Raw genomic sequence first — 22,753 nt, 5'->3', positions numbered from 1 at the left:
TAATCTTGTTGTAATCAATTTCTCTAGGAAGAAGTCCATTGAATAAGCTGTGATAAATAACAAAAGAAAATTATAACTCTAGCTTCACTATGCTCCCCCCTCCATAAAACTCACCTCAGCTGTGACCTTCAGACATATAACCTAACATAAATTGAGGACAGTGAGATTTAATCTTTGTACTAAAATACTTCATATCAGTAAAAACAAAAAACTTTGTAATTTCTACCAACAGGCAGCACAGCAGGGGTTCCAAGTTCACAACATAATCCAGACAGTAAGGGCTGAAAACTACTCACACTGATCTGTAGTGTACCTCCTTGCGGCCAATCCAAGAAGCAGTATTGACCTGCTCTACGGAGAAGCTATAGCCAGCCCTCCTCCGCAGCAGAGGTTATGTCTATGCTGCAGCTGGGAGCAAGCCTTCCAGCTCGGGCAGACAGATTTGCACTAGTGGGGCTTGAGCTAACTTGCTAAAAATAGCTGTGTGGGCCTTGCATCTCCAACAGAAACTCAGACTAACCACTTGAACTCAAGCGTAGAGCTGTAATGTCCACACGGCTATTTTTAGCGCTAGCTCATGCCCCACTAGCCTGAGTCTGGCTACGTGGGCTGGGATGCTAGCTCCCAGCTGCAGCGTAGACATACCTAGAAGAGAAGGTTGCTGTGATAGAGGGTTTTTGAGGGAGGAATGAGTGTGAGGAATGGTGGAGGAGGTATCCCTCAAATCCTCTGGAATAAAGATCTTTGCTCTTAATTCCATATTTTCTCTCTCCCTTTGAAACTATCTCTAGTCATCTTCCATTCTGCACAGACATAACACAAAGCCTTAAATGCAATTTCCTGCAAGAGAAGCACTCAAATTCCAGGGTCAGAAGATTAACTGCTGCACCACCAAACACAATACAGTTTATCTACAAACATTTGATTAAATAAAAGGCCTGGTTTACCCTTAGGTCGATGTAAGACAGCTTCTGTCGACCTAATAATCTATGCATCTACACTAACAGGTCCCTTCTGCCGATGTAACTCGCCTGTTATGTCGACTTAAGTACTCCACCTCCGCAATTCAACTTCAGCCCCAGGTCCCAGCAAGTTGAACGCTGGCCTTGGCAACCCCATAAAAACGGGGTCGTGACCCACTTTGGGTCCCAAACCACAGTCTGAGAACCGCTGCTGTAGAAGTTACACAGTTATATTTTATGCTTAATAAGAAGAAAAAGTGAGGTGCAGTGGATATCTGATTCCCAGCGGCCACTCCAGCTATGCAGAGGGTGGCCCATGGAAAAGAGTGTTTATGTGCACAGGCCTGGGAATCCTCCATGGAGATCTCTAGGAAATTTTTATGGATACTCTGCAATCTGTTGCAAAAGATTTCTGGGGAGGGCAATCTTATTTCTTCCATCATGGTAGGAGACTTTCCAATGCCACTCCCGTATTAATTCTGCTGGCATCATTGCGGTACTCAGCATAACAGTATAAGGACCAGTTCTGTACCCAAACGCTTGCAGTATCTGCTTCCTTCCCACCTCTGTTACTCTCAAGAGATTGATATCACATAGGGTCACCTAGGGGAGACAGTGGTAGTTTTCATTACAAGTGCTTATATTGCAAACACAGAGCATGTGCTCCTCCGCCCATGATGATTCGTAGGTCCCTCAACCATGGTTTCCCTAACATGCTGGTGGTTTGGGTGGCAGGGAGCAGTGCTGACCTAAGAATCTGCAAGCTCATTGTGATTGCTACCAGCAGCATTAAGGGAACGAGGGAAGGTGATTCCTTTGTTCTCTCACAGCCACAACCCCCCACCTCCCGAAGCTGCCTCAGACAAAGATCACACTGGTTTCCGGTCTCCATGCACTGTCCCTGTTGCTAAGGGGAGAGGGCATTGTCCACCTGGCCACCTGTACTTCCAAGTGGGTTGCCCACAAGTTGCAGCATGAGGCCCAACGCCCATGCCCCCGGGCCATACTCACCATGGCTGGAACAGCAAATCAGTTAATTGAATAACTAGGGATACTGATTATGTTCTGGCTAGCACTTCAGTAGAATAAGGGGAGTGATTTTTAAATAGCAACTGTGCACTAGACTCAAGGTGTGCACTGACAATGCAAAGCACAAGGCAACCATGCTTTATAGTGGAAAGTGTGGCCTTCAGATCACCCTCCATACTGGCGGAGAGATTAGAAGATGGAAAAAGAGAAAGAACATGTGATGACATGTTCAATGGGATAATGAACACCTCTAGAACAGTGGACATGGAGCGAAGAGCTTGAAGGATTTCACTCTATGAAAAACTGGACATGGAGAGCAGGAGAGCAGCCCAGGAGCATGATCATGGTGTGTGGGATGAGATGTTGCCGATTATGAAAGAGCAATCAGACATGTTGAGGCATCTGGCTGAGCTTCAAGAGAAACAGCTTGAGGCTAGATTCACTGTGCAGCCCCTGCAAAATGGCCTGCAAACATCACCGAATTCCCCTTTCCCCTTGCTGCTGAAATTAGGGTAGGGATGGAGGATACTGCATCATGGGAGGTCGAAGCTATACTTCCATTCCCCCTGTAACAATATTTTGGCCTTGAGGCATTGCAAGCCCTTCCTAAAACCCACTGTGGCAAGTCGTACTGTGGGATAGCTGCCCACGGTGTACTGCTCTCTGCATCGATGCAAGCGCTGCTAATGAAGACGCACTCTACCAACACAATGAGCGTGGTGTGGATACGCCCAACTTCCTTAATTACTTTGCCGCTGGATGTTGGCTTAAATTAAGTCTACTTAACTTTGTAGTGTAGACATGCCCTTATTTACTATGATTTTTTTTTTAAAAAAAGAAAAAACCACAGTAGGAAAGGTTATATCCAGTCTCAATCTGAAATCTTTACTGGGAAAACTTTGTTATCGTTAGAGAAAAATGTTAATTTTGATTTTCAGAAAATCCCGCAATGGAAATGCCAATTTCATATTTACCAGCTTCTTTTTAGCCACTATGCATGCCAAAGAGAAACAAATCGGTCACATGGATAAAACACTTGAGGGCTCCATCACAGACTCAGTTTCAAACATTTATTTCTCATTTCAAGAGATGAATATTCTGCAAGTGCTGTTAGATGAACTTACCTTTCCAGTGATATCATAACCACAACACAGTGCTAAAGGAATTTAAAATTATCAATCTCCACCACCTTCATAATCCACTATGGGATTTAAAAAAAAATCTGTTTCTCCTGTTGATACACCTTCAGGACCCCACACCAATCTGACATTTCTTAATCCTATCTTATTTTCCAGGTCATCAATTTGATCTCTCAGTGAGCTTTACAATTGTTGGCATTCTCAGAAAAGTGTCATGTTCATTGATCTTTATCTTCATGTCTTCAATTTTTCTCTAGGCCTTCTGCAGTCGTTAACTGAAGATTTTGAACTTCTTTTCCATTCCACACATTTTAGTCTGAATTAGCATTAACCTTTAGCAACCATCTGATAAGTTAATACAAAGCAAGTGTAGCATCACTTGGTAAATCAAATATACCTCCTGTTGGTCCAAAACTGCAAGCTGCCATGCCTGGGGCACAAATACTGGAAGACTGACAAATTCAAAATCCTTAAACAATATTGGCTTAATTTTTTGTATTGAAAAATTAATTAAAGTCTCTCTCTCTCTCCCTCATTAACAGGAATCAAATCAAGTAAAAACAATTTACCTTAAGGCACCAAAATGCATCAAAGGCAATAAAAAAAATAACTGAAAGCCACATGCCACAAAAGCTATCAAATCTTGTTCGGCACATAAAACTCCCAATTTTTCAATTTATTTATTTCTTTTTAAAATAATTATCTAAAAGGCAATGGAAAGAGGAAAGCGAAAGACTAACTGTTCAAAACAGTGACAGCACAAACATACTCTAGGGCCTAGGCGGGTGTGGTAAAACAAAGTAATAGCACCATCTCTAGGGTAGTTGAAGACACTTTGTTTTCAGCCTGGTGCTATTACTGCACACAAGTGTGGTGATGCTTCCTTATATGGTAAAACCAACTTTATACCTGTAACTTTAATCAAAAACATTGTAACAAAAACATGAGCTTTCCAACTCTGACAGAACTATTAGAAAAGCAGACAATAAGTAAGTTCTCATTAACATGAGGAAGTTGCACTAGTTCTATTAAAGGCATGATTTTAAACTCATGCAAAAGGACACTCCTATGGTCAGTTTAAAACAGGCTGATTTCAGTTTAGGTTAAGTTGCTTAGCAATCAGTTTAAAATAAACTGAAATAAGAGTGTCTACACACAGATTTGCATGATTTTAAACCATTTTAAGTTAAATCAGTGCATCTTTCTTGTATAGATAAGAGTATTGGGAACGAATGGGTGAGGGAACTTTAGGACCTCACCTTGTTCTATCTTTCGAGTGGGTCAGACATAGTATGAAAGGAACAAGTCTATGATTTGTAATTTTCTGTCTGTCAGGGTGCAACTAAAAGAATAATTAAGTACAAAAGTTTTAAAATGTCCTTTGAATTAATATACTGGTAGCCTGCTTTCATTAAGGCTTGGTCTACTCTACACTACCACTTACATTGGTATAACTTCTGTTGCTCAGGGGTGTGAATAAGACACCCCCTAAGCGATGTAAATTACACGGACCTTAACACCGGTGCAGACAGTGCTATGGACACCATGCTATGGACATGGTGTGGACAGGGAGAAGCTCTCCTGCTGACATAGCTACTACCTCTCGCAGAGGTGGATTTATTATGCTGATAGGAGAGCTCTCTCCCGTCAGCATATAATGTTTTCATCAGACACACTGCAGCTGTGCAACTACAGCACTTCTGCTGTAGACTAGTCCTAAATGACTCAGAAGACAAGCTCCAACACACTGCTGTAGCTGTTGCCAGAGTGCACTAAAGCCCAGATTTTTAGAGGTATTTAGGCGTTGCTGCACTCATTGTTGCATCACTTAACTGATTTAGAATCCTAAATCTCATTTTCAAAAGAGATTTAGGCACTTAGGGATCTAAACCCATTGGGATTTAACTACTTAATACCTAAATCTCTTTTGAAAATGTGATTTAGGCCTTGCAATGCTGAGTGCAGCAATGCCTCAATACTTTTACAAATCTGGGCCTAAGTGCCTACTGTGCTCCTCTAGAGATTAAAGAAACAAATGTTTCCAGCTGTAGTATCCCATATTGATAGTCCACGTCATGGCAGAGCTGCTTTCTTGCCATCAAAGCTGAAGGGTATGTTGTTGAAACCCACCCATGCAAATTCTGGAAAGATACTTGGCTCCTGGTTTTCAGAGACAAACAGGGTATGTATTGTAGGCTAAGGGAACACAACAAAGTAAACAAAGGATTAAAATAGTAATAAACAACCACCAAGAAGGTACATGAATAAAGTATATTTTGATCAAAGAATTTTAGGAAACCAGAAACCATAAATAAGGACTCATTTTAGCAAAATTAATATTGAGTTTAGTTTACAGAAGCATAAAAAACTGAAAATCAATGGGCCAGAGCCTCAGATGGTGTGAATCATCATAGCTCCATTGAAGTGAATGCAGCTAAAGTTCTGGCCTAGTGTGTTTAACACCATAAAGGCTTTGGCAGGTGGAGAGAGTACTTTATAAATAATGTAATTATATTATTTTTATACAGAGCATATTTGATAGAAATGTAATACATGATGATATAATGTGGTATAAAAGTTATTTTAACAAATATTTTAATCACATGTATGTGATAATATCATATGACCCTCCAAATCATGTCAGTATGTTTTCTACTTCTCCATAAAATCTTTACCCTTCATTTATGTCAGAATTCTTTGATCTTCTATAGCATAGAAACACCATCTTAATCTAAAAATTCAAGGCCATGTGTGGTTTGATCCAGTGTAACAAGATGGCCCTATTAAAGTAATAAACATAGAATACAGTCCAGAATACTGGATGCTGTTCATATGAAGAAAGGTGCAAATGAAAATAACTATCCAGTAAAATGTCAAGACTGTAAAAACATTACACATGTACATATAAAGTTCTATAAAAAGCCCTTAAATTACTTCCCATTTCTGCAAAATGTACAGCATGTTTGATTTTCCTGAACACTGAATAAGTGAGTTAAAAAGACAAATGCTGTTAACAGCAGTTTACCTGAGGATTTTCTTGGGAATCTGAGATGGTGAAGAATGACTCTTAATTTTCTGTTCAGAATGCTCTGGAGACATCTCTTCCATTTCTGCTTTGTCTGTTGCTGCTTTATCTCCATTTGGAGACTCCTCTACTGCCTTGTTATAGTCAGTGTTTGGTTCAGCCTGTGCTGGTTCACATCTATACATGAAAACAATGGATGGCTTCTCATTGGAGTCTGTTTTTGACTCACTGAACCAATGGTGGCGTTGAACTGGAGGAGGGGGCAGCATGTGTATAACAGTTCCATCAAGACCCACTAGTTTCCCTTTTTCTCTTTCCTTCTCTTTATCTTCCTCATCATCAGTCTTTCTGCGGCGAAAGAAGCTCTTAAAGGATATCCAGCGCTTGGGTTTTGCATCAGCAGCTCGTCTACCTTCCGAATGCAGTATTGACTCTGCCTCTGTTGATCTAGTGGGACTAGTTGGTTTGCTCCAGTTGCTGAAATGTCTTTGCAACAGATTACTTGCATGATAGGGCGAAGATGTGGAACGTGGAGGGGGAAATGGAGGTGCTTGCTCTATTTTGGGACTTGTGGTATTATGGGTGCCTGTCACTGGCTTTGAAGAGTGGGTGGTAATTGGCTTTGAAAGTGTATCCTTCTGCATTTTAGTGGTAGTGCTTTCTGTGGCATTGGATACTTCAGTATCATTGATGAGTTGTGGGGTAAAGAGAGATTTGGGTCGTACCAGGCTGCTTTTAGTGGCATCGGCATCAGGTGGTAGGGAATATAATTCTTCCACACTGCAAGATTTGGGTCCTGATTGAGGTGTTTCTGGAGGCGACTGTGGGGGCTGGATAGAAGCCACAATCTGAGAAAGCACTGTGTTTGCATTTTCCCTATTACTGCTGCCACTAGAAGTATCCTGTGCTCCTTCCATTTTGGCTGCAGGCTCTTGAGTTGTCTTCTGGACTCTTGTTGGGGAGCTGTGGCCAGAGCTATGACTTCTTTGTGGTGATGTCTGACCTTTGCTGAGACAGCTATTGTACTCTTGAACCTTCTGAGCCACAGAACCCAGTCTACATTCTGCGTTATTAGTTACCCCCTTGGGTTGGATAAATTCAGTGGATTTATTGGCTATATTTTCAGATACTTTGCTTTCTGTTTCTATTTCTTCATATGTGTGGCTTATTACACTTGTAGTTTTATCTTTGATGGATAGTTCTCCACTGGTCCCCAGAAAACTTTTATAGATGGCTAAATTATCATATGCATTTGGATTGATTACAATAGGAACTTTGATAGCATTCTTTGAACTTCTAGCATATGTAGGTTCATCATGAATGATAATTGGGAAAGGTGGCATGCCAGCATTGTTGTAACTATTAAATTTTATCTCAGACAAATTGGGCGACTTCACTGGGATGGTTTTTGAAGAAATATTTGTGGCTGAAGGTGAAGTAGGAGCAGATTTGTGGCTGCTCTTCCTGGGAGGGACCGAAGGTCCTGAGCTGTTAGCAATTAATTCCACCTTAGGTATCTTCTGTCGTGGGCTAGTACTAGAAGTCCATACTTCTTGGTATCTGACGGCACTGGATTTTTTTAGATTGGCATTTACTCGCCCAGATGATGCAGTAGTAATGGGTGCACCTGGAGTTCCTGGTGAATTTGGGTTAGATGGCGTACTTTTGATTTCTGAGGTTTCGGTCTGACTCTCCATACACTCATTGGTCATGGCTGCTGACACATCTACTATAGTATATGGCTTGCACACTGGTTGTTCCATATTCACCACTCTGTAAGGTTTGGCTTGATCTTCCATTGGTACCAAGTTTATAGTCACTGCTTGACCAGTAACATCTGTAGAACTTTTGCTTTCTTGCTTATCACTTTGTACAGCAATCTTGCCATCCTTCTCTTCCAGTCTAAGTGCAAGAATTGCCTTGTGAGTCTCTAGAGCTTTTGTAGTGTTTCTGGAAGCTTTTGACATGTCTTTCATTTGCTGCTTATCACAAAGACTCTCATAATCTGGTTCAATCAACTTGATCTCCTTAGGGGTACTGGGAGATAACCCTCCATTGCAGAGTTTTTGAGATGAACTGCTGGTTGTTCCAGAGCGAGACTCTTCAGTCAAAGAAGAATCAGGAGATGTAGAATCAGATGACACCATACTCTGCATGCTTTCCTGCCCATAAAGGATCACAGTTTCTTCTCCATAACCATTTAAAATTTCATCATAGCTATCATCATAATCTACAGCACAGATCCTCTGGAGAGACTTGTTCCTTAAAGGTACAGTGTTCCATTTTTTGTCAACACAAAACCGGACAGGAGACAAGGTGTTAGCTCTAAAGTTAGCAAAGCGAGGTTGGCCCCGCATGCGAATTTCCATTGCTAGCAGCTCTTCATCACTTTCATCCCAACTCTCATGCTCTTCTTGCATGCTGCCAAAAAACATATCGTCCTCACTCTCATCTCCACTGGAGAATTCTGGGTAACAGAAACGCCCACCTTCATTACTTATTACTTCAGTGCTTCCACTCAGGATAACATGTTTACTATGTGAATCTTTCAGTCCACCCATCATACAGCTTGGAGGGATCTGTCTTTCTAATGATCTTTTATAGCAATTATTTATTCTTCCCAAGAAAGTTTCCCTTGAGTTCATTTCATTTCCTGTTATCTGAGGTGTGGTATCCAAACCTGCAATTTCCTTCAACACTTCTGTCAGTCCATTATTATTATTATTTGGTATCTTACCTGCACTATCATTGTTGCCATAAGGCCTATGAACATGGCTATAACCTTCAATTTCATCTTCATTATTATTGTTCAGTGGCTTTTTGTTCAAGACAGCTTTGTTTTGGTTCCACCCTATAATTACTGGCTTGTTCTCACAATGATCTAGTGTGCTGATCTCAACACTGACACTCTGCCCATCTACCACCATCATGGTAGGTTTCACAGCTATAGTGGGTTTCTTTGCAACAGGGGGTCGGAAATTTCCTGTATTTCTACCACGGTGGCTGTTGCTGTGGTTTGCATTGGTTTTCAGATTACCATGAGAGAGGGGACTCTTTTCAGAGGCCAGGGGCAGTTGGTGCAAACTTTTGGGCTTGAAGCAGTTTTTACATTCACCAGGTTTCCAGACGTGTTCAGTGAAGGTGTTGCAAGCAGACATTTTCCCAGAACTTTGCACCTGATGTTCCACTGTTCAGTGCATGTTAAGAACTTCATCCATTCGTTTTCACTCTGCTCATTTACTCTGGTTACTCTTTCAAATAGTGATCTTTCTAAAAAATGAAAGACAGAAAACAAAAGATCAGAATGGGGAAAAACAACAACATGCAATCACAAGTGAATGACTGTGTTCATACGCATATTCTTACTGTTTCTTCTTTAACAAACACACATTCCCGAGGGAATTCTGTGCCACTGCGCAATGCAGTACTTGCACAGAATTAATGCTCTGTGCAGAATTTCGTTTTTCCCTGCAGAATTGGTGATGCAGAGTTGCTGGCTGCCACTAGAGGCTGCTGGACCTGGCAGAGCCTGGCACCCCAGCTCACAAATAGAGGACACAGCCGAAGGGAAGGGAGGAGGAGCTGGAGGGTTCCTGACAGCTGTGGTTCCTGGCACGCCCTGAAGGAAAAAAGTGGCATGTGGGCCATGTGTCCCACAGTGAGCAGAGCACCTAGCCCAAGGGGGATGGAGGCCTCTGCACAGCCCAACACTGAAATCACCACAGGAAACTCCATACAAGCGCAGTCTGACCAGCATCAGACAGTTTCTTCCTATGGATCCCTGGGTTCTGGGAAGAGGGGGTGCCCCATGCTGGGTTTTGCAGGGGGGAGGGTGCTGGTGTTTGGCCCTTCAGCTGGGCTCTGGAAGAGGATGGGAGGTGGGTGTCTGGAATGGGCGGGCCCCGCACAGCCCCCTCCGGTGCCCTCCCAGTATACACAGACCTCTCCTGCACCCCACAAACACCCCCCATACACACACACACACGCCCCTCCAGCACACCCCAAATACACCCTCCAAGTACAAACATGATGCTTCTAGCTGGCATATGACACACCCAGACTGAGGCACCCAACAAAAGCATAACAGAGAAAGAGAAACTGTGTTATTATAAGGGTTTCTTTAACTCTCTATTCCTGGGGGAATCTTTGTTGTTGTTGTCTGTATTGTTACAGAGGTATTTGCTGACAGGTATTTTGAAATAAATTACCAAAATAATTGAAACTGATTATATTGTGTTATTAATTCCCTACTAATTCAGTGCTATGGATCTTCAATTCTGCCTGATAAACCAGAAGCTGAGGAAGACGGGACCTAAAACTAAAAAAGAAGGCATATTGCCACAGAAACATCCTCCAAAATGTCAAACAGGGATGGTGAAAGAATATATTTAATTTTCTCAAATTAGATTTATTTTAAAGCATTTGTTTTAGGGTCACAGGTGAATGTGCTATTGCTTGACTGAGTAAACCTACCTGAACAATCCAGTTTAAATCATAGTTACCAGACAAAAAGCCCTTCAGTCATTTTAGTCATGTTTCCATCAAGATCAAATTATAACTGGGCAGATACTTTAGACAAGGGGAAAAAGGTTACTCCAAAAAGAGAGCTGGATAAAAGACATTGGGCCACTATGTGCAGAAAGTCACACACTTCAGTTTCTTCATAGCATTATCTTTAGTCAACTTACAACAGAGACAATAAATCTATCTTAAACCATATGCATGATGCAAGGCAATGCTTCTTTTAGTCACTGGTTTGTTTCACCTGTATTCTTCTTACCAAATCTGCAATACAAGTAGGGATTTCCCTCAGCAAGCTGGAAACTATTTGAGAATGAGATGGATCAGTTCCTGAAATAACCAATCCCATATAAAAAACTCACTAAATGGACCCACTAAATGTGAGCCTTTGGAATATGCAGGATTTGAGTCTTTTGTGAACTAATGTCTCACCAATTTAAACCTGCTGGGTCAAATTCATCCCCAGCATGACTTCAGAGAATCATTTTTCATGTAAAAATACAAGAAACAAGAGGCAACACTTTCTATTTTCTTAGACTGTTTGAATGATCAATATAAATTTTTGATCACAGAAATAAATGTAAACTGTGTAAATAAATCTACCCAGTAAATACAACAGTCAAATTGATTTAGTGGTTGGCATGTTATCAACAGGATTGCTATACTGGAATTCACCAAAAACACAATTGGCTTTCATCACGTGTGGCATACAATAGAAGCTATTAATAAAATCGGGTACTTGTATACATGTCAGTTTTCTCACGTACAGTGGGGCAAGGTGCCTTCCTATTCACATGATATAGGACAGCTGCAAAAGAAGCAACCCTGTTCAAACACCAGATGGGGCTGCAGTCTAACACTAAAACAGTTTTATCCAGCACATTTATCGTAGCAGAGTTCTCATATTTCATACATTGACTGATGATGTTTAGACACAAAGCTTTTTGCCTTGAAGATATAGAAAGGTTTTGGCACTATGTGATACAACAGATATTAGCTTTTCCAGATACAGATCTATTCAAATGTTAAGCCTTTGGTTTTTATAGCAATAAGGAAAATGACTTTCCCTTCTTCCTGCTTCACTGAACTCTTTGAAGCTTTGCTCGCTCAACACCCAGAACCTCATCATATACATATTATTATAAAAGTTACATTTAAGAAACGAGTCTCCTGAAATATTTAACTGAGACAAAGAAAATGCTAAAATCTCTCATTCTGGTTATCTTCCTGCTTTTATGTATCCACTATGCAAAAGAAAACAAACAAACAAAAAAACCCAAATAAATGAACAAAAGATGCTGTTCTGAGTCCAAACTAAATGTTTCCTTAGAAAACATACCTCAATTCCATAAATCGCTAAGCAAATAATTAAAACAAAAGGGTAAGTGTGAGTGTGGTTTTTAAGGTTCAGATGGTTTTTACTACCTCTCTGAGAGATGGACAGGATATCCCTGTTTTGAAATTCTATCACAACTTGAGTTTTATAGATCAGTACCCTTAGGCCAAACATTTTCTGCTAATAAGGTTGTGGTAAAAAATTATGGAGAGCAGCATATTTCACATCTTTGGGTTATTACAAGGTTTTAATGTTCTATTACTGATTTTATTTACTTCTCTTGTTCAGAGACGCTGAAACTGATTAGCTTTTTTCCTCCTCCAAATCAGAGTTGTATACTGAAAAATTAATCTGAATGTTAGCGGTAGAAATTGGCAGAAACCATGGAGCTTCATATTTAAAAAGCACTGCTCAAGTTAAAATATTAAAATGATACAGTCATAGCTGTACACAAACATATGCTTGTATATCCCAAAGGCACCACTACAGAAACTGAGCTTTATATATATCACACACACACGCTAGGGATACACTATTTATACATACTTTAAACCTTTAGAATATTAACACAATATAAATGGATTACACACAGCCATATGACATGACATATAGTTTTCTGATATAGCCTGTGAAGTGGGCAAGAGTCATTCAGTTAATAGTTCATAAACTACAAATTGGCTTCCAGATAGTCACAGGATTGTTTTAGACAGTCACAGGGTGTTAGATTTGTGAGCGCTCCATGTAACATCCTCTGAAATCACCTGCAGCTATAAGAAAGGAACTGTGCACCTTCAAACCATAAGAAATTGTGTTGTTTGTGGGTTGGAAAAAGTAAAGGAATTCAAACATCAAAGCAAAGGCATTTTGCAATATTAAGAACTAAATTCATAGCAACCCTGAAGTTTAAAAATCAGTGTTTGAACTCTATAAAGATAGAAAACAACTATATACATTTCTTCACTGGTACATAACTCAAAAATGATTTGACATATTTTGCTGAACTTCTTTCTTCCCTTCCTACCCCTTAAAAATGACAATGGTTAAACCAGGGGTGTCAAACTCATTTTCTATGTTGGGCCAGATTGAATTAAATGTATTTCAAGTGGGCCATACATACCATAAATCAAAAATTTTTTAATTAAAATTATTGTATTATATTATACTGTATTACTGTATTATAATAAAGTTTGACAAATTTCATTATATATATAATCAAACCTAATTTGCTTCTTGGCATTTCTGCCAAGAATGAGCAATAACACAACTCTTTTGAAGAAAAGAAATTAGAATAGGAATTTGAAGAACCATTAAATTGAACATTTGTTTACAGTATGTGGGAGGTCACTTGTTTTACTAGGGAAATCAGGAAGCAGGTCCTATTTTTCAGGACCTATAGGAATATAAATGACCAATTAAAGCAAGTTATTTGTTCCTTTTTTGGAATTTCAAAGTTCTCTCTTTTTCTCTCCCCCTACCTTTATCAACTTTACCTTCCCCACTGGGATTGTTTGTTTTTAATCTTCTGAAAGCATCGAACAGATTTTTAGAACAGTGAGTAAAATGTTAAACAGGTTAAATATCTAGCAACCGCTTACTGAGTGCTGTGTCTTGTGCTGTTGCCAGAGTACACAGATCTCGTGGCAGCGCGCTGCCTCTTCGAGATCTCATGACGTTGTACCCTCTGACAGCAGCGTGCGCCGCCCCCGCCAGAGAGTACAACGCCGCAAGATGTAGCAGCAGCGCGCGCTGCCACCAGGGGCCAGACCAAAAAGGTTGGCAGGCTGTATTTGGCCCACGGGCCGTATGTTTGATACCCCTGGGCTAAACTCTTTCAATCTTAACTATAGCTTCACTACTGTGCTGTCCTTACATTCTGAAAGTTGTTCTGCTAGCTGTTACCAGCTATCATTTGACAGTGTGCAGCAGAGTCCACTGAAGCTAATGGAAACACATATACAAAGTACATCATATTGAAAAAGGAATAATTTAAAATTTTATTTGATTGAGATAATCTAACATCGTTCGCTTGTGTATTGTTCTGTTATTCAAAAGAAAGGTGCTCATGAAGAAAACCAAACTGACATACACCTGCCCTGATGCCCTGATAATCTTACTATTCTTCAGATATCAAAAGAACATGTTTTGTCTCTCCCTTCATAGTTTGCATACCACCAATCAACAAGCTATCTAGCCATTAAAGAAAATGAGAAAAACTCTGGAAATTCCTATCCCTATGTGATCACTATAATTAATGATAGGAGACTTACTTGGAAATATAAAGGCTAATTAAAACCATAACACATATATTAACTATAATCAGAAATGGGTTTCTCAAGGAAAATAGTTAATAATACTCAATGCTGATATTTTTTTCATCCATAGACTTCAAAGCATTTTAGAAATGTGAGCAAGCATTACCATCCACATTTTGCACATGAGGAAACTTAGAATTCACACAGAAAATCGGAAGAGCCAGGAATAAAATCCAGGCCCCACCTCCGCATTTAGTGCTCTAGCCATTGGATCATACTTTCTCGTTCATTAGATGGCTGAACCAGCAAAAAACAACTTGACAACACTGTAGACCAAATTCAATCCATTAAAAGGATGTACAGCTATGATGACTTCAACAGATATGTGACTGTTTACATGAGGGCTGAATGTGGCCCAAGTTGATGTCAAGCTCATGAAAATGTAACAAAATATTCCACTTTTCAGTCCAGTGTTGTGCAGGATGATAACAGATTCAAGGGCTCTGTTGAGACATTTTGATGTCAGGTGCTTGAATCTTGCATAAAAAATGCAGAGGTATTTTTAGGGGTCTCATTTATTGACCTCATCTCAATTGTGTGTCTAAAGATAGAAATACATGCATTTCAGGCATTTTTCTTCCCGTTCCACAGTGCATTTCAGGCATTTTTCTTCTCTTTCCACAATGCATTTCAAGCATATTTCCTTTGTTTTAAATCATTTCAGGTTGGCAGTTCTCCCTTAGATGAATGCTGGCTGAATCACAATGATGGCCTCCTCCACAACAACTTTATACCAACATAATTCAGTTAAAAAGAACATAATTGGTGTGCACCATTCCCTCCAATTTCAACATTTTAAAAATGAATAGTCTTAGTAAGTACCAGATGGTGACACGCACTAATTAATCAGGTCTACTCAATGAATGAGTATATTAAAATGAATGTACCTATTAGACATGTGTTTTCAATGCTCCATGCTGCAAAAACCTCCTCTTAAATAAATGCCTGTTACATTTACTGGGCAATATGGACAAGTATGTGTTTCAATCATTTGCCATTGCATTACCATCACTGTCATCTTCCTTTAGATTACTAGGTACTTCATATCAAAATACAATTTTATTTTTGTTTTTCCTCTTTAGGGCAAGTGTATTTACCTTCAGCATGTCCATTTGTGGGGACGATTCCACCATTCTTAGTTTCCAGACAGAGTTGCAGTCACCAAGATTCTCTCCTGACAGCTATGTAGCTAGTAATCAACACGAGCTTCTCTAGTAATCAATACATGATTCTCTTACCCGCCAACCATCAAAGAACGCTGCCTTTGCAGCACTCGCAGCCCATGGAGTGAGAAATGTGCAACGGGAATCCGACATAGGTTTCCTGGATGGGAGTTCATAATACTACCACAAAACCAGTAGGCCTTGCCCAAGCGATTTTCTTTGAGAGGCATAGATTATAGTGATTTGGGTGTGCTCAGGTCATCATAGAAAGTATGAGTTTAAAAAAGCAGAGAAAATTCATGCAGAATCTTTTTTGATGTCTGACCTTCTCCATGCCTTTCTTTTAATTTTTAGATTATGGACGGATAACTTTGGAGATCCCCCAACACACTTTTCTACTAGCTGGGAGCACCTTCTGAAATTGCTACATCCCCCACTCAGAGGCATAACTCACTGACTCATACAGACAAATGAAATACGAGCAGATCTAGCACTGATGACTGAATCCAAACAGATGTAGCACATGCCTGTTATGGCCTGGAGAGAAGAGAAAGACCAACTCCTCCCTCTCAAATAAATTGCCAGGTTTAGCTCCTTTGTACAGCTCCAAATAGAAGAGACTCCAAAGTGAAGCTAATTGCAACATCTGTTGTGATACAGTGACTACAGCAGGAGTAGTACAATTTTATGGCCAGAGAAGACATGTTCCCATGTTAAGGCATGCAGAGACATACATGCTTTATTTATATACAGCACCCAGAAGCATAATGTATTTAATAATCATGCAGGTTTTATTAATGAAGTGTGAAACATGCATAAATATGTACAATGTTAGTAGTGTTACAGCAGAGCTTTGCATATAATAATAAAGGCGATGCTTTACATTTATATAGTGTATCCATACAGTTTACATCACTTTATAAAGATAGGGAAGCATTATTTTGCATATTTTACAGATGAGGAAACAGAGGCACAGAAGTTAAATGAGTTGCTCAAGGTTAAATATCAAGTCACTGGCAGACAGTGCAAAACAGTCCAAAACCAAACAACCCCTCCCCCCAAAAAAACCCAAAATATTAACCCCGATTACAATTTTACTTTAAGATGTACCCTCCAAAAGTAGATCGTAGTATGAATGGTTTGTGGGTGGTTGGGGAGTCTAACTTTGGTGTTTCCCACCAGTGCTAAGAGAATCTGCTTTTCTTTTACCGCCTGCCCTGACCTTGGCATTTTCAGGTGGTGTACCCTAGGCATGGACAGGTCACAGGGAGAAAGTCCACCCAGTAGCATATTTTATTTTGGAAGGATCATTGTACCGTTATCAATATACCAGAACACAGAAAAAGCTGGAATTGTTCAAACACTGCTGCAGCGTAAATTCCTTTAGCATATCATTTCTTTTTACTCATGCAAAAATTTATTTTCATTATTTATTAAAAGAAAAGATTGTCTGTGGGTGGCGTTGGTGTTGTGTGGTGGTGCAATCCACTGCCAATAAGATGAACTAGGCTTATAAATAATTTGGTTTATCTTGCTTACTAAAATGGGGAATGTACAATGTGTCCTGTTGTAGAAGTGAGTTTAGGGTAACCCTCTCACTCTTTCTACTAACCTATAGGGATGAGAGAAATGTGAAATCATGTGCCCAGATTCAATGCACAATTCCATTTAGAATTAATCAGATTGTATGACAAGTCCCTGAAGCCCTGAACCAGTAAGACTCTCTTCAGACCAATTCGGTTATCTTTGATTTATATCTACTGGGAACACAACAGTACATTTAGGATTCAATTTGCAGGACCCTACACTCATATCTTTTTTGTCAGTTGTTAGAGAACATTGAAAATGACTGAGGAGAATTAACTTTACAACAGTGTGCAACATCTGCAGAACATGGGTATGCACAATAAACTGCAATGAAAGACCTGAAAAACACTGATACTGTTGCTATTGTGATAAAAGTTGGCAAGGTGTTTGTGGTTACATCGCTGCTGATCATGCAGCTTGAAAATGAAAATAGTGAATTTTATTACTATCCACTGAATCAATCAATCCTTTCATTTCAATTTATTTCAAGTAATTGTCATTCTTTTCCCTATACTACTACAACCTCTGTTTTTTCCAATTTTCACATGATATCCCATAGCTCTATCCAACATGCTGTTGCCAAATATCATCTCTCTTCTTCAGTTTAATAAAATAAGCAAAATGCAATGGCACACAATATGCAAAATGGAAATGAGGAAAGCGACGAAGGAATCTGAAGAACAATTATCCAAGGACATAAAAACAAACAACAAGAAATTCTCTCAGTATACAGAAACAAGAAGCTTGTAAGAGAGAAACAGTAGTTCTGCTGGACTTTTAGGAAGTAAAGAGACCAATTAAAGAGGACAGGACATTGTAGAGAAGTCAAATAATTTCTTTGCATCAATTTGAGCACAGAAGATGTTGGGGAGATACCTACTCCAGACCTGATATTTTCAAGTAACAACAATAAGACATTGTCAGCCACTGAAAAAAAGAGGAGCTACTAAAAATAACTGATAAGTTAAAGAGCAACACATCATTCGGATTTAATAGAGTTCACTTAAGAACTAAGTGGCTGAAATACTAACAAAAACATGTGATCTCATTAAAATCAGCTACAATATTGGAAGACTGGAAGGTAGCAAATATTGTATTTATCTTTATTAAAAGTGCTGGGGTGATCCTGGGAATTGCAGACCAGTGAGCCTTAATTCAGTACCAGGAAAACTGGTTGAAACAATAATTAAAGAGAGTTCTAAAATACTTAGATAAACATGATATAATGAGGATAAACTACAATGGGTTCTCCAATCTGCTATACTTCTTTGACTCAGTCAACAAAATAATAGACAGTTTATATTTATTTAAATTTTCAAAAAGCCTTTAATTTAGTCCCTCCCAAAAGGCTGACAGTAGTGAGCCTCACAGACTAGGACCTTTGTTGTTCAGACTAGGACCTGTTTTATTTAAAGTATTCGTTCATGATTTCAAATAAGAGATGAAGAGTGAGGTGGTGATATTTGCAGATGATACAAAACTATTGTGGTTAGTCAAGACTTGAGAAAATTGTATAAATTCCATAGGAACCTAGCAAAACTAGGTGAATAAGGATCATGATGTCAGATGAAATATATGATGGCCAAAGACACAACAGACGGAATAATTTGAAATACTCGTACATATTGCTGGATTCTAAATTAAGCATAACCACTCAGGAAGTAGGCTGAGATATCACTGCAAACAGTTAAATTAAAATATCTAGGGCCCTTCACGGATACAAAATTTGTATCTGCATCTGATTGGCAACCCGCAAAAATGATCTGCGGATGCAGATATCCGCGGATATAAAGTGGATATCCGCAGATTTGCATGGTTCTAAAAATATCTGCACAATGAAGAGCACACAAAAGTTAAGATGCATAACAAACCGGATAACAAATGATACAGAAGATAACATTATATAAATCAATGGAATGGACTCTTTAAATATTGTGTTCAGTTCTAGTTATCACTAGAAGAAATAGAAGGGGTCCAGGTAAAAGCAACAAAAAACAGATAGAGTCTTTCATATTAAGTGAAATTGAAAAGATTATGATTTTTAGTTTAGAGATGAGACAAATAAGAGAAGATAGGGATAAATACAATTATTAATGGAAAACAGAAGGTAAATCAAATCAAATCAATCAAATCATAACAGGCATTCCTGTTTACCTTCTCATAAAATAAGATCAAGGGGAAATCCTGAACTTCAAAGGCAACAAATTTAAAACAGTTAAAAGGATATTATGCATTGTGTATAAAATTAAATCGACACAAGACAGTACTGAGTCCAAGAGCTTAGCAAGATTCAGAAAAGGATTAGGCATTTATATAGATAATGAGAACATCTACAGTTACATTATATAGGATAAAAAAATATAAGGATCATAAACCATCCAGCTTCAGTGCATAAACCAATCACTAACCAGCTGGGGTTAGAAAGAAATTTATCTTGGCGGCAGATTATTCCCTTATTGCCCATACGGGATTTCTAGAAGTGCAATTTGGTACTGGCCACTGTTGGAGACAGGATATCAGATTAAACAGATCACTGTTCTGATCCAGTCTGGTAATTCCGGTGTTCCAATGTTCTCCACAAGTTACCCCCACCTCATAAGAACATATTCTGTCAGTCTTCTTTTCTATCAAATTCAAATCCCTCATCTTCACATATCCACTCCTGCCCACTTACTTCTATCAGTCTACTGTACCGGAGTGCTACAGAAAACCTGAATGCCTTGTTATAGCATCTAGCTCCAATTTACTGCAGAGTACATCATGCTATACCTACACTTCGTCAATCTAAGTAAGCTATATATCCCTTACATCTCTCACAGGTGACACTGTGCTCTCTCATATACTGGTCCCCTACGCTTGGAATATTATCCCTGTATGCCCGGCAAACTCACTCCCCTCCTACAAAATACTTCTCAATAATAATTTTTTTTGGGTCAGACTCATAACTTTTATCCTCCTCCCCCTCCTTCTTTACCAGATACTGTTCTTTATTTTAATATATCACATGAGAATATTTTAAACAATTCAGCTTTTGAAGAGTACCACATTTCCAGTGTATCTTTGCTATCAAAAACACACAATACACAAATACATCTTATCTACTACCTGATACAGCAAGTGGCTGGAGAGGGCTTGAATCTTTCTAACGGCGTCACAGAATTTTAATCTTTTCTTTGCACCATTTTACAATTTGTATAAAACCATTCCTTTTTATCCTTGGTATCTGTGATCAAGCTCAATCATTCCAATTTGAGACCCCTTTGGCATCTTCCAGAACCTCACTATAAACTTTTTAGATTTTCTGACCATCATCCTTCTTTCTTCTTTGGGATGAGGAAATATTTGCTGTAGAATCCTGTCCCATGGTAATGAAGAATAACCCTTTCCATCATGCTGAGAGAAAGGAGTGAGAGGACTTCTTAACTAAACAGGTCTTCATGATATAGGGTAGTGGTGGGAATAGGCACAGTATAAAACTGGGCAGAACAATTCACTGTATTTATCTCCAAAATCCAATGGTCCAAGATGATGGAGGACCATGCATGGCTAAAGAAACTCTGGGAGCACCAAAAAGGAAGTGTTGGTGGTTCTGGATCCTTGGAAGTGGTTACACATCTCTCGACTGACCCATCAAAATAAATGTTTTCCATTAGGCAGTCTGTGATGTGTGAGCTGAGGAAGCAGATAGTATCTTCCTATGAAAACACTGTCTTTCTAGGTGGTTCTGATGGTCTGTAGTGGAAAAAGGGTAGAGAAGGAGCTGGTTTCTGTGATGATTAACCTGGCTGCCTGATGTGTTTCCTTTATGGGCTGAAATGTTGACCCCAAGGAATCAAAGTGTGCCACCAGCATCTTTATGACACCATCTGTTTTGGAATTAAGTAAATCCTGCCCTTCAAATGTTATGTCCTCTGCTATAGACTATGCTTCCTATGATTCCTTTAGTCAGGAGGCTCTTCTCATAAGCATTGCTGTAGCCTCTGAGCTTGATCCAGTGTTTCCTGCTCCAAGGACTTTACAGCCTAAATTCTAGTAGCAATTGAATTATTTTCGGTGACCACCTATCCCCCCACAAGTGGACCAAGAGCACCAAATCATTTTACATCAGTCATATCTGTTCTGTGATGTCAATGACATACAGTCATTATTAACCTGGGTCAAATTTGAATAGGTGTCCTAGATGTGAAAGGCTCTCATTATCAATCCTTTAAGCTTTATTTTTCCCCTTAGTCTGTTTTATGTTTTCAGTAGTGTCAACTATAATAAAAACAAACCAAGCCAAAAAAATCCAATGTTATATAATTAAATATAAAGAGACCAGGTAGTAGTTCTCAAAGTAGTACAGAGAGCAGGGCCAAACAAACTCCAAATGGAACACTGTGGCATTTTGAACTGGATAGTGGAAACTGGTTAAATGGAGAGCAAGAGATTGACAACAACTGTCTCCTCCACAGGGTATGTCTTCCCTTATGCTATAGGGCATTGAGTTGTAAGAGAAGAGACCATGAGTTCTAGTCCTAGTTTTTCCATGGATGGTTAACACTTCTGTGTGTTTCACAGCCCTCATTAACCAAGCCATTATTACTGCTGCCTTAGGGGAAGTAACTATCATTCATGCATTTTATAGTTAAAGATAAAGCATGGACAAGGTCATTTCAGGTAGATCTAGGAATAGAACTCAGATCTCTAACACGGTAGATGCAACTCTCATCCTTGCTGCCACCTCCTTTCAAAATTATGTTACTTGTGTAATCCATGGTAACTCAGTGACTGCAGCTCTTTGTTCTCCACTGTAAGGTTAGCCCATGTAAAGAAGTTTATGAGTCTGTGACTGCCTCAATGCCAACAGACCTGTTTCTTCAGTGCAAATGGTAGAGGCTCATACCTTTTACATACAGAAGTCCCAGGTTCAGTTCCTACAGACAGCCAAAAAGTATATCATTACACTTGGCTAGACTACCCTTAACCATTAGACCACACTGCTCCCATTCCAGTGGTATTTCACAAACAACTGCAACCAAAAAGCAGTCTCTCTCTCTCTCTCTACAGGTTGGTCCACATAGAAGATAACAGCTGCCTTCTTTTATCAGTAACTCCTATAGCTTGAGTAGAAGAAATTTGTACTGTGGCTCTGACGGGCATGGGTTCATACACTACTTGATGACCCAGGTGGAAAATACATTATAAAGTTAGTGCTGGGACCTACTGCAACTGTTAAAATTATACATTACAAAACATTTTATTTAGAAGAGAATTTGGATGCTGTGTTTAAAAAAAAAAAAAAAAAAAAATTAATAGTTTTAGCCTTTGTATTTTGATTAATGGGAGGCATATGTCTACACAGGAATAAAAAACCTGCAGCTGGCCTGGGTCAGCTGACTCAAAGTTATGGGGCTCAGGCTCTGGGGCTGAAAAATTGCTGCGTCGCCCTTCAGGTTGGGGCAGGAGCCCGAGCTCTGGGACTCTAGGAGTGTGGAGAATCCCAGAGCTCAGGCTCCAGCATGAGTCCAAGCATCTACAAAGCAATTTTTAGCCCAAACACAGAGATCCCATCGCAGGTTTATTTCTTTGTAGCTATATCCCTAGAATAGAGCATGCCATTTGATTGAAGCCTGAAACTCAGTTTTTGGGAGAGTGAAAGCATTATGTAGATTTCACCTATGTGCAGAAAGTGGAAGA

At 39.4% G+C, this 22,753-nt stretch overlaps 1 protein-coding gene across 3 annotated transcripts in view; it reads right to left on the bottom strand.

The window, feature by feature from the left end:
- PEAK1 (pseudopodium enriched atypical kinase 1) overlaps positions 1-22,753 on the bottom strand; it is a 196,908-nt gene that overhangs the window by 51,551 nt on the left and 122,604 nt on the right. For 2 of the 3 annotated variants that reach the window (XM_067534698.1, XM_067534699.1), the window contains exon 4: positions 6,156-9,425. In XM_067534698.1, the coding sequence (XP_067390799.1) occupies positions 6,156-9,313 (3,158 nt within the window). In that variant the 5' untranslated portion in view covers positions 9,314-9,425. Of the gene's footprint in view, positions 1-5,411; positions 9,426-22,753 lie in introns of those variants that run through there. The other variant, XM_067534700.1, reaches the window with a different exon arrangement.

The sequence above is a fragment of the Emydura macquarii genome, unplaced genomic scaffold (genome assembly GCF_026122565.2).
Source record: "Emydura macquarii macquarii isolate MOO-44397 ecotype Brisbane River unplaced genomic scaffold, CSIRO-AGI_Emac_v2 contig_3451, whole genome shotgun sequence".
Lineage (NCBI taxonomy): Eukaryota > Metazoa > Chordata > Testudines > Chelidae > Emydura > Emydura macquarii.
This window is presented reverse-complemented; position numbering and strand designations above follow the sequence as displayed.